The following is an 11,826-nucleotide window of genomic DNA, read 5'->3' as shown; positions in this document are numbered from 1 at the left end:
GGCCGGCAGAGGGCACGCGTTACCCAGCCCACCGGAAAAAGATCCCCGTCCCACCCACCGGAAGGAGGCTCACGCCCCGCCCCGCCTACCGGAAGGAGTCCCCCGCCCCGCCCAGCTTAGCCATGGCGGACCGGCTCACGCAGCTGCAGGATGCGGTGAACTCGGTAAGGCGGCTGCTGCCTTTTTTCTCGGCAACTGTTCTTCCCACCAGGGAGGGATCTTGGCCTGGGCTGGTTCTTTTCTTGCCCGCTCGCTGTGGGCTGTGAGTCACTTCCCCCCCCCGACGATCCCAGCCAAGGGACCTTTGCTGCTGCTCCTAGCTGGCTGTGGGGTCTGCGCGTAGTTCTTGTGGGCGGGGGGACAAAATAAAGTGGAAATGGCTTTAGAGATTTGATAAACGAAGTCTCGTTGCACCCTGCAGCTCGCTGACCAGTTCTGTAACGCCATCGGTGTGCTGCAGCAGTGTGGCCCCCCAGCTTCCTTCAGCAACATTCAGACAGCAATCAACAAAGACCAGCCGGCGAATCCCACGGAAGGCAAGTCGCTCGGGTTCCCTCGTGGCACACTGTCATTCAAATATTGTGTGTTCTTTCATGCTGAGCAAGCAGTTCTGCCAGTAACTGTCAGTGAAGTCACAAATTGATGTCGGGCTTGCTTATGAGATTGTGACTTTGGCAACATCATTTTGAGTTGCGTCTAAGCATTGAAATGTATTTCTTGTTATGTTTATTTGCACAGATACAGTAGCACTTCAGGTATGAATTTGTGTAAGAGGACTGCTGTGGGAGGCTGTTAGTGAGCTTCCCACTACTTTTTTAATTTTTGAATGCAAGCGTTTGTTTTATGGAATCATGCATTAATTTAAAGCTCTCTGTCTTACCGGTATTTAAGTATGTTTCTTTGCATACATTGATTGCTTATGTAATTAATTAAGGAATCTTCTGTCATTCCTAAAACTCTGAATGTAACAAGTTCACTAAAATCATACAACCAAGTTTGTAATGTTAATGGGACATTGCAAAGCAACCAGTTGAATGTCTTTGGGAATTTAAATTATTAACAAGAAAGCTTTAAAACTCAGTCTGGAGGGCACTGATTTACACATCAGAGTGAAGTGAGTGACACAGAGAAGGCTTTAAATGGGTATATTGGGATATTTGTTGTTCTTCGGAGTTGTTTTGTTATTTATTAGTTTTAGGACAAGTCTATCTTTGAGAATGTCACTCTCGTCTAGACATTTTTCTCATTAGACAATATTTTTTTCATTTGGCAATCAAGAGAATGAAACATGTAAGATATTTGCCTTGTGTAAGATCTTAAGTTATAAGTCTAAGAGGGCTATTTCAATATTTTAGCAGTAGAAACAAAATTGATTCAAATTGAATGTTACAATTCCACATAGAAAATTTTTCTTTCTGGTTTTAGAGCCAGATTGCTAAAAATTGATGCAGTTCTTTCAGTGATCTAGTAGCTAAACTAAGATTTACAAATCTTCACTGCTGTTCCATGTCTCGGTGACAACTTAACTTTTCCTGTGGGTGAATAGTTGTCCTTTAAAACAAACCAGCCTCACATTCTTTCATTCACTAATGGCCTATAACGTAATTTAAATGATCTGTCTATTTGAGTTACAGTCTTTACCTTGTTTCTGGTGTTATTTTCCAGTGGCAGGTCTCAAGACAAGGACCGTAAGTTTAAATGAATTCCTAACTATGAGGGCTGCTCCAAAAGTAGTGCTTTTCTATTATATTGATCTACTACAACAGATGTTGGTGGAATAGAGGCTAAACCTTCCCACCAATGTTCCATTACGTTTTGTTGTTGTATGAAGGGTGGGAGCAGAGGGGCAGTCTGGCAAAACGGTGTCTGATGTGAAAGTGCGTATGAAGCAGAGATTTGTTGTTGAATCCTTCTGTGTGGAAGAAAAAAATGACACCCATTGACATTCAATGGCACTTACTGAATGTTTTTGGAGGCCAAACAGTAGATGTTATCACGGTGAGGTGGTGGGTGGTGTGTTTCAGCAGTGGTGACAGCAATGTGAAAAACAAACCCCATTCTGGATGGCCACACAGATTTTACAGGATGGCCTGCAGGCTTTTCACTAGTGAAAATGTATAGCTGATGATGGTGACTGTGTTGAAAAACAGTGTTTTGTAGCTGAGAATATACTCTATTAAAAAGTGTAAATGTGCTCTTTGTAACTGTTGTAGTTTCCAAGGAAATAAGTAGGAAACATTACTTTCAGAACAACCAACTTACTTATTATAGTGACTAGGATACTGAATACTCTTAGTAATTTCTTAATAGGCTAACCATGATGGAGTTCTAGCTATTTACTCATTTATACAAAGGCTATATTTATAGTTATCCTGTTTAATCTGCAATTGGAATCAACCATCATCTTCTAATAGGGTCCCTTTCTTGTCAATTGCAATACTGTTGTTTCCTTCATATAGGAGAAACTGTAACATATACATACTTGAGGTCTTCAGAATTTTCCATGCCATGAATGCAGAGTTGTGCTTATTTCTAGCAATGCATCGAGTAAGCTGACTTTTTTTAATTCTTTCAAAGAATATGCCCAACTGTTTGCAGCATTGATTGCACGAACTGCAAAAGATATTGATGTTCTAATAGATTCCCTGCCCAGTGAAGAATCAACAGCAGCTTTGCAGGTAAGAGTGCTCTTAAAATACCAGAGTGTATTTTAGGTAGACAAACTTCCTTTTTCTTTTTCTTTTTCTTTTTTTTTTTTAATACTCTCAGCCTTCTAATCATAAAAATGGTTATAGTATAAGCCTGATTTTTTTCATGCAAGTATATGGGCTTATTGGGAAAACTGCAAGTTGCATCTGTTTCTGAGATTATACCCAGCATAATTTAAACTTGTTGGGGTTTTTTTGCTAGAATGTTTTAAGAAAACGCAATAAATAACAACAGCAACACAAAAAATTTATTATAACATCAGTCCTAGGATATATTACATTTGGCTATGATTTTTAAGCTATTCTAATACCGATACAGCAGTCCTATGCATTGTAGCTTTTTGTTATCTAATTTTTTTTCTCTTTGCTAATCTTTCCTATTCTCTTGCTCATTAGAGCTGTGTTTCATTTTGTAGCTGCAGAGCCAATGCTTTATTGAAGCCTTTAGTTCTGAAATGTTACCATTTATTTAAAGCTTTGCAGTATATCCCAATTTCTCCATCTCTGTCACAGAATAGTTCCTTGACTTTTCAGTAATGGAATGTTTTCCTTTGGACCAGCCAGACAATCTTTGTGTTTTTATTTCTTGCTCCTTTCCTTAGACCAGAGATGCTCTAGGGAGTGCTCGAGATCAGAAAGGGGCTACTGGCCGAGGCAGTTATTAGCAGATGTAGCCACTGTCTACTGGAAAGGTGGCATGGCAAGCTGTAGGCAATCCAGGAGGCTCCTGGAATGAATGCTTTGAGGGTAACTTCTTGAGCCTAGTAATAGACAAGGGAGATGCAATACCAGACCAGTGCATTCACCAATGCAAGTGAACTGATTGGTTACAACAGGATTGGAGGCTGCCTGGGCTGTAGTGATCAGGCAGTGCTGAAGTTCCCACTCCTGAGGGATATTGGACAAAGAATAAAGTCAGCATGCTAAATTTTAGGAAAACTAGCTTTCAGCTGTTCAGGGAATCTGTCAACAGAACCCCTAGGAAGCTGTCCTAAAGGACCAGGAAGCGGTGCAGCACTGGCAGACCTTTAAGAGATGTCTGTGTCCCCAGGCGCTGGAAGTCTGAAAGGGGAGGCAAGAGACCAGCATGGCTTGACCAGGACCTGCCAGACAAACTAGAGAGCAAGAAAAATACACAAGCAAGGGAAGCAGGGACAGGTACCCTGGGAGAAGTATGGCCTGCTACTGGACTATGTAGGGATGGAGTCAGGAAGACCAAGGCCCAATTAGAACTGGGCTTATCAAGGAATGTAAAGAAGAACAAGAAAGACTCCTACAGATACATCAATCAGAAAAGGAACATCCAAGAAGGTGTTCCCCCAGATGGTGAGCAGTACAGGCAGGCTGGTAACAATGAACTAAGAGAAAGCTGAGATATTCAACAACTTTTTTGCCTCAGTCTTCACTGGCAGCTGATCTTCACACACCCCTTGTGCACATGAGTCAGACAGTAGGGACTGGGGGAGCAGTGCCCCTCCTGCTATAAGAGAAGGTCACGTTTGTGACCACGTGAGGAACCTGAACATCTCTAAGTCTATAAATCCTGATGGGATGCATCTCAGAGTCCTGAGGGAATTATCTGATATAGTCACCAAGCCACTCTTGATGGTATTTGAACAGTCATGGCAATCAGATGTAGTCCCTAGTGACTGGGAAAAACGCAACAGCAGACCCACTTTTAAGAAGGGGGTGACTCAGGAATTACCAACCTGTCAGCCTCACCTGTGTTCTGAGGAAAATCATGGAGCAGATCCTCCTGGAAGCTAAGGCACGTGGAAGAGACTGAGGTGATATGAGATAACCAGCGTGGCTTCACCAAGGGCAGGTCCTGTCTGTCCCAACCTAGTGGCTTTTTATGCTGATGTAACTGTGTCAGTGGACAGAGGAAGAGCCACTGACGTCATCTGTCTGGACTTCAGTAAAGCCTTTGACACAATCCCCCATAACTCCCCAAATTATAAGGATATAGATATGATGGGAGGACTGTTCACTGGATAAGGAAATAGTTGCAAGATAATATCCAGAGAGCGGTGGTCAATGGTTCAGTGTCCAGATGGAGATCAGTGACAAGTAGAGTCCCTCAGGATCTAGTTTAATATCTAATAATTTTTTATTTAAAAAAATATATATATTTAATATCTAGTGCTGTTTAACATCTTCATCAATGGCGTCTACAGTGAGATTGAGTGCACCCTCAGCAAGTTTGCACATGACACCAAACTGTATGGTGTCATTGACACACCTGATGGACAGGTTGCTATTGAGAAAGCTATTAGACACACTCAAACTGTGGGCCCAGGTGAACATCATGAGGTTCAACAAATCCAAGTAGAAGGTCTTACGCCAAGGTCCCAGCAACCCCTACTGTCAGTAAAGGCTGGGTACAGACGGGACAGAGCACTGTTCTGCCAACAAGAACATGGGCATGAGCCAGCAATGTGCCCTCGCAGCCCAGAAAGCCAATCATATCCTGGGCTGCATCAAAAGCAGCATGGCCAGCAGGGCGAGGGAGGTGATCCTGCTCCTCTACTCTGTGCTGGTGAGATCTCACCTGCAGTACTGCATCCAGATGTGGAGTGCTCAGTGCAAGAGAGACATGGACCTGTTGGAACTCATCCAGAGAAGGGCCACAAAAATAATGCAAGGGATGGAATGCCTCTCCTATGAGGACAGGCTGAGAGAGTTGGGACTAGCTGGGACTCTTCAGCCTGAAGAAGAAAAGACTCTGAGGAGACCACGAGTGATCTTACATTATCTAAATTGGGGCTCTGGGAAAGAAGGGGACAGACTCTTTAGTAGGGTCTGTTACGATAGGAAAAGGGGAAATGTTTTCAAACCAAAAGAGGGAAAATTTAGATTGGATGTAAGGAAGAAATTTTTTATGATAAGTGTGATGTGGCACTGGAATGGGTTGCCCATTCCAGAGAATGTGGTAGATGCCCCGTCCCTGGAGACGTTCAAGGTCAGGCTGGACAGGGATCTGAGCAGCTTAATCTAGCTGTGGATGTCCCTGTTCATTGCTGAGGAGTTGGACTAGATGACCTTCAAGGGTCCCTTGCTACTCAGACAATTCTGATTCCCTGCCTTACGGGATCTGAGCTGCTGCAAACAGCTTCTGAACCCATTTGCAACACTCAGATATCTGTTTCCACTTCCAAAAAAAAACTTCTGACCACCCCCAATTCCAAAAATGTTGCTGGCTTATTGTTCTATTCTTTGTAAAGATCTTGTCTAGTATGCAGGATCTTCTTCATGGACTCTAGCTTCTGTATTTTCATCAAGTATTTTCTTTTTAGAATGCAACAAGGATGCAAATAACTCTGCTTCTTTGAGAAACCTAGAGTTGCTTTAAGATCTCCTGAAAGTTTAACACCAGGGTTGATAATCTATGACTATTTGAAAGGCATTTCATAAAAGACGGTAGATGTGCCCATTGGAACGAATAACTTGACAGCAACATTGCATTTTGATTTTAAGCAGAGGAGAGGAGGAAAATGTGGAAATATTGTTAGTAACAATAATCACCAACTGGGAATGTAAACACCAGTCTAATTCTGTGTCAATATGTGTACTTAATAGTCAAAGACTTCTCTCCTGCTGTAACCAAGTAGTATGCTTGTTTCATGACTGAGCTGCATTTGATTGTAGTGACAGCTGATGCAAGGAAGCCAGAGTAGAGAGCCCAGCAGGGACATGCTTTCCTCAGAACTGATATTCTAACAGTTTCTTGTTTGTTAATGCAGAATTGGGTTTCAAAAGAGTTTCTGATCTTTTTGGTTTTGAGATAAGTTAGCATGGATTCTCTCTCTTATTGATTCTAGTTTGGGATTTTGTTGTTGTTTAAATTAGAGTACTATTAAAGATAATATTCTTTAAAAATACTGTTTCAGTAGTTACTGAAATACTCTAAAGCAAGCATGTCTAGCCTGCAGGCCACTTGTGTCCCGACACTGGTTGTATTGTGGCCGCCCCCTGCCCTGCACCGTTGTGCCATCAGCTCTTCCTTGCCAAGCAGTCCAGCCCAGCTTTGAGTGCACAACCATCACTCAGCAACAACCCAACATTGGTGCACCATCAGACTTCTCTGGGCTGAAACCAGGACATGTTTGTAGAACTTAGCTTAGTTTGAGCATGACTTCTTAAGAACTGTTTACCCAGGTCTTAAGCACTTGGGTAGTAGTTTTAAAAAGTATGTGGATTTGTTTTTATTTTCTCTCATTTGTAATTGAGTTGGAATAAGTTTCAGTAATTTTAAGTTTGGTAAACGTTTTATTTCACCAACTTTGTCTAAAGGAAAAACATTTTGGTTGAGAAATAAATAATGGAAAACAAATATGGCTTAATAATATTTTTGTGTGAAATATACTATCTAATGGGAAGGGCTGAATAAACCATCCTTACATCTTATAGGGACCTTTCAGTAACTGTGGGAACGTTAACTTCTCAGGAGACCTGCTAAAAGTTCAAAATGTGAAAAAGCTAATATCTCTACATAGTGGAGCTTTTCTTTATTCCATGTGGATATGCACTGTGCTTTAGACTGTAATGAGTTGCTCAGATATCACAAGTATGGGATTCAGGGCTAAGGAGAATCCTTGCTTTCTTTGGTTAGATCACCTCCTCCTGTGAGTAACAGTCAAGTTTGGGTTATATCTGAAGATCCTTACTTTTCTCCCATTTTATTTTAAAGGCTGCCAGTCTGTACCGGTTGGAAGAAGAGAATCACGAAGCAGCTGCCCGTCTGGAAGAGGTGGTTTATCGTGGGGATATGCTCCTGGAAAAGATACAGAGCGCCCTGGCTGATATTGCCCAGTCGCAACTGAAGACCAGAAGTGGCACACACAGCCAGCCCCTTCCGGACTCGTAGCACCAGGGGGCAGCACACCGTTGCAAAACTGAACTGCGGCAAGTGATCTGGTGTAAAACCCAGCCCTGTGCCTACCGGGAGCTGCAGCGGCCAGCCCTGCTCTCCTGGGGCTTCCAGGTGCCCTGATTATCGGTAACAGTAGCTTTAATCAAAGCTCAAATTACAGAAACACATTGTAGAATCAGTGGTTTTTTTTCTCAAATTATACATCTTAATATATAATTCTTTGACTTAAAATATTAATTTCTTAGGTTTTTTTTTTCCACATATATGTCTGACTTCAGTCTTATCTTTTTTTGTACGGGCCTTCATGTCTAAAGGAAACAAAAGAACCTTAAGAATATGTAATTTACTAACCTGCCTTCAGTCTTGTATGTTCGTGGTGTACTTTTTTTGTTGTTTTTTAAACTCAAACACGGACACACTGTTTAATTTGCCAGAGTTCCATGGAGACAATGATGTGAATACAGTGGCCATCTGTTCTAATTAACGGAAATGGTAATTAAACATTTGTATTACTACTTAGCTTATCTTTTACAGAGCAGGTAAAGGGGTAAGTAAACTTAGAAGTTTGCAGAGTAAGTGTTTTTGCTATTGGCATCTCATTTAAAAATAAATAAATCTTCAAATATGTGGTGTTGGCATTTTTTTAATTGTTTGTAATTCAGGAGTTGGTCTTTGACTCCCTTGTGACCACAGACACACATTTACCTGCTTCTGCTGATGTTCTGCCTTTTCACAGCAACTGCTGAGTGCCTGTAAAGTATTCACCTTAAAGGTAATGAGGAGAGCAGTGAGAAAACTGAAAATGACTGATGTAATATTGCTTTTCAGTGCAAGCAGTTAACTGCTACATGAATAAATGATCTTCAGCAGCAAAAAGCCTGTGATCTTTAACGTTCTTTAAGAGGTTTTTCGTCTCATTTTCACTCACTAAATAAATTTGTGCCCCTCATCTTAGGACTCTGGAAATACCAACCTTTTCTTCCATTTGAGAGAAAATAAATAAACCAAAGAACCAGATAATTTGAGCTCTAGTACTTGAACTTGGGGGTTGAACCATTAGTCACTTTCTGTATTTTTGAATCCACTGTCTTATATTATTGTAGGCTGGTTTTTGATTATACTTAATGTCAGCTCGTTTGCTGATCAAGACACTGATGTGTACTGCACATACGTCAGCTGAAGTTACATGCATTGCTAATGTGTTGAAATGGCTAAGTAGTTCCAGTACGTTTTTAGCAATGGATCTGCAGGGAATTAGATACTTCTGCTTAGTAAACTACACCAATGAAACTGAGTATAACAGGATGGTACACGTAGCAGCCTCCAGTTTTGAGGATTAAAAAAATGCAAAGCTGTTCCAACCTGTAGCGCTCAGGCTTGTATTTAATTTAATAGTTAGTCAAATTTGTATATCTGTAGTCATAAATCTAATCTGCTCTTGTGAGGCTTTTGTACCACCCAGATTCCTCCGAAGGCAGAACAAGTGGGGAGGTGAGCAGGCTGTGGCACAACTACAGTTCTAAAGAAGGATATTTATTAAAAATAACTGGGCTGTGGCAACTTACTAAGCCATGTGAATGTGTCTATGGTCAGGGGAGGCCTGAGGCAGCAAATTTTTGTTTGAAGCTAGGCCTGTTTTTCTTCTTTTTTTGTTTTTAACAACTGCATTCAGTGCAGGTGGAGCTGCTTATTGTTTTGTTGTTGTTTTTTAACTCGTGAACTTACAAAACTGTAAGCGAAGCTTGCAAAGTGAGCTTGAAGCTTATGTATTTTTATTGGCACTGAGAGACCTTAATCTGAGATTTCTACATTGCTGGGAATGGGATTAGGTTTTCATGGCAGAAACCCTTGTACATCTTATTATCAAACTTTTTCACTTTGAAACATCCACTCTGGGAGACGGTGTATGTCTTCAGTAACAATGCAGTTGTTTTTATTTCATATCTTTTTGGGTTTTGTACTTGGAAACTGTTGTATTACTGCAGTTTAATATTGCTTAACTGTGGAAGTTTTTCCCTTATTTGAATACACTAGCCTACTTTTTTTTAAAGCGTGTGTTGATATCTAAGTTAATCACATTTAAAAGTAAACTTTAACAGAAGTACGAGCTCTCAGTATGTGTGTGCAGCTTCTCAGTGCTGTGCTTGTGTGTAGTGTAGCAAATGTTGCCAATTTAATAAAGATGCTTGTAATACAGTAAAAACAATGAACAATATAAGGCAGAGTCAAAATCATTCTTCTTTTCCTTGAGAAGTAAAGTAACGATGGGGTGAGTAGGTAAGTAGTATAAGATGTGTGACCCCAATAGTTCTCCTATGTTATGTTGCTGGACTAGCTATCATAAATCTTTACCTGTGGTTTTGCAGTCCACAGCTAAGGCTGTGAGATTGTACATCTTCTGTTTTGTTCTGGCAGAAGGAGGAGGAAGACTCAATTTGCTGCAGCTGTCTAGTGGGAAAGCATTAGATCTGGGGCTTGTAGATGTGGATTTCTTTCCCTTCTGTCACAGTTGTGTTTGTCTGTTCCCTGCTCCTGGGGAGTAAATATCTGTCTACCCACAATGTCTATGATCTCCGTAAGAGGCTGCCTTGAAATTGTTTGCTATACTCATGCACAAATGGTAGGGTGTGCAGGATATTGTGTCTGTACCTTTTAACACCCTGAATTTCAAGGAGGAAAAAGAAGGGGGGAAGCCACAGATATTTGGAAAAGGCAATGCCTCAACCCTAAGAAGCCATGACTGCCCCCTGTTTCACTACTGAGGAGGCAGCAGCAGAAGGAAGAACCCTGAATAACATCTGCTAACAAACAGATCAGGTTACATGCAAGTGAGCTGTAAAGGAAAATTTGGGTTGAGATGGGAATTAAATGGAGGTAATGCATCATGGGAAGAAAACAAAAGTATTGAGCAAGGTATTAAATGGTTGCGTTGGACAAGAAGTACTGCCCAGAGAACAAATTGTGCTTTGAAGAAAGATAGCACAGAGCATAATGGAAAATTCCATTGAAAAACAATTTCAGCCACTTCAAATGAGCAGGAGCATTTCATGGTGAGAATCCATACAGCCCACTGGCAAAGACACTGGAATCAATTTAGTAAATACAAGCAGATGATCAAAGCCTAGTATCCTTTACTATAAACAACCTTGCTCGGAGAAGAGGAATACCTCACAGCAGCTGTTCTCATTTTCATTTACAAGCATATGGAGGAATCCAGCCACATTTTTTTAAAGGTACTGGAAGAAATGCGTTGATAATATTTTAACTTAATGTCTCTGAAAACAATCCTGAAGTTACTGCAGATGATATTGGCACTCTGGGAGTTTCTGGGTGTTTGGGATTGGGAGTGGGATTGTATTCTGACCACCCTGACGAATTAATACCACGAGATTTTGGGAGTGCAACAAAAGAGGCCAGGAACTGCCTGGCTGGCAGCTCTGATCCAAAGGGCCTGGTGGTCTTGGCAGGCAGCAAGTGGAGCATGAGCCAGCAGCTGGCCCTGGCAGTAAGCAAGTCCTTTGGCATCCTGGGCTGTGTTAGTTGAGAACACTGCTGGTAGATCAAGGGAAGTCATTGCTTCCCTCTGCTCAGCACTGCTTGGACTGCATCTGGAACACTGTGGGTCGGGGGCCCCCAACATGAAAAAGATGGTAATAAATTACAGCAACTTCATTAGAAGGCCTCTGTAAGAGTGTGGCTGGAGCACCATTCCCATGAGGAGAGGCTGAAGGAGCTGGTCCTGCTCAGCTGGGAAAGGGATGGCACAGAGGGACCAAGCAACAGCCTACCAACACCTGTGGGCAGCTCATGGAGAAGACAGGGCCAAGCTCTTCTGGCAGGAGGATGATAAACAGAGTGCAGAAACTGCAGTAACAGATGAGAATTTCAGACCAGTTGCAGACAAAAGCTTTTCCATCATCGGCACAATCTGGTTTTAGAGCATGGTGCCCAAAGAAGCTTCTGGAAGTGACCTAATGGTCCCATGGGCGCCAAGTACATTCAGGGTTTCAGAAAGAACCAAGAAACTAACAAGGAGTGTTCTTTCCTTTTCCTGTCTCTAAAAAGGCAGAACTGGAGGGCACGAAACTTGGGAGTATTTGGTATCAGCCTCATTCGTATTGATGAGACTTTGTGTGCTGGAAAGCCACTGAGTGGGTCTGAGGCGTGGTGTGAAATTCCATGCCGTAGTGACCCAAGTTTCCAACGGGTGCCCTTGGAGAGCGTGATATGCAAATTCCACATCCT

The 11,826-nt window shown here is 41.8% G+C and overlaps 1 protein-coding gene across 1 annotated transcript; it reads left to right on the top strand.

Moving 5' to 3' along the window:
• Nucleotides 1–31: 31 nt before the first annotated feature.
• MED21 (mediator complex subunit 21) lies at nt 32–8,206 on the top strand. The gene is made up of 4 exons (XM_052690589.1): nt 32–164; nt 422–536; nt 2,578–2,678; nt 7,399–8,206. Exons 1-4 carry the CDS (start codon nt 123–125, stop codon nt 7,573–7,575), a joined length of 435 nt encoding a protein of 144 aa, XP_052546549.1. The 5' UTR covers nt 32–122; the 3' UTR covers nt 7,576–8,206.
• Nucleotides 8,207–11,826: the final 3,620 nt, after the last annotated feature.

Source organism: Tympanuchus pallidicinctus, unplaced genomic scaffold (genome assembly GCF_026119805.1).
Source record: "Tympanuchus pallidicinctus isolate F22 unplaced genomic scaffold, pur_lepc_1.0 scaffold27, whole genome shotgun sequence".
Taxonomy (NCBI): domain Eukaryota; kingdom Metazoa; phylum Chordata; class Aves; order Galliformes; family Phasianidae; genus Tympanuchus; species Tympanuchus pallidicinctus.
This window is presented reverse-complemented; position numbering and strand designations above follow the sequence as displayed.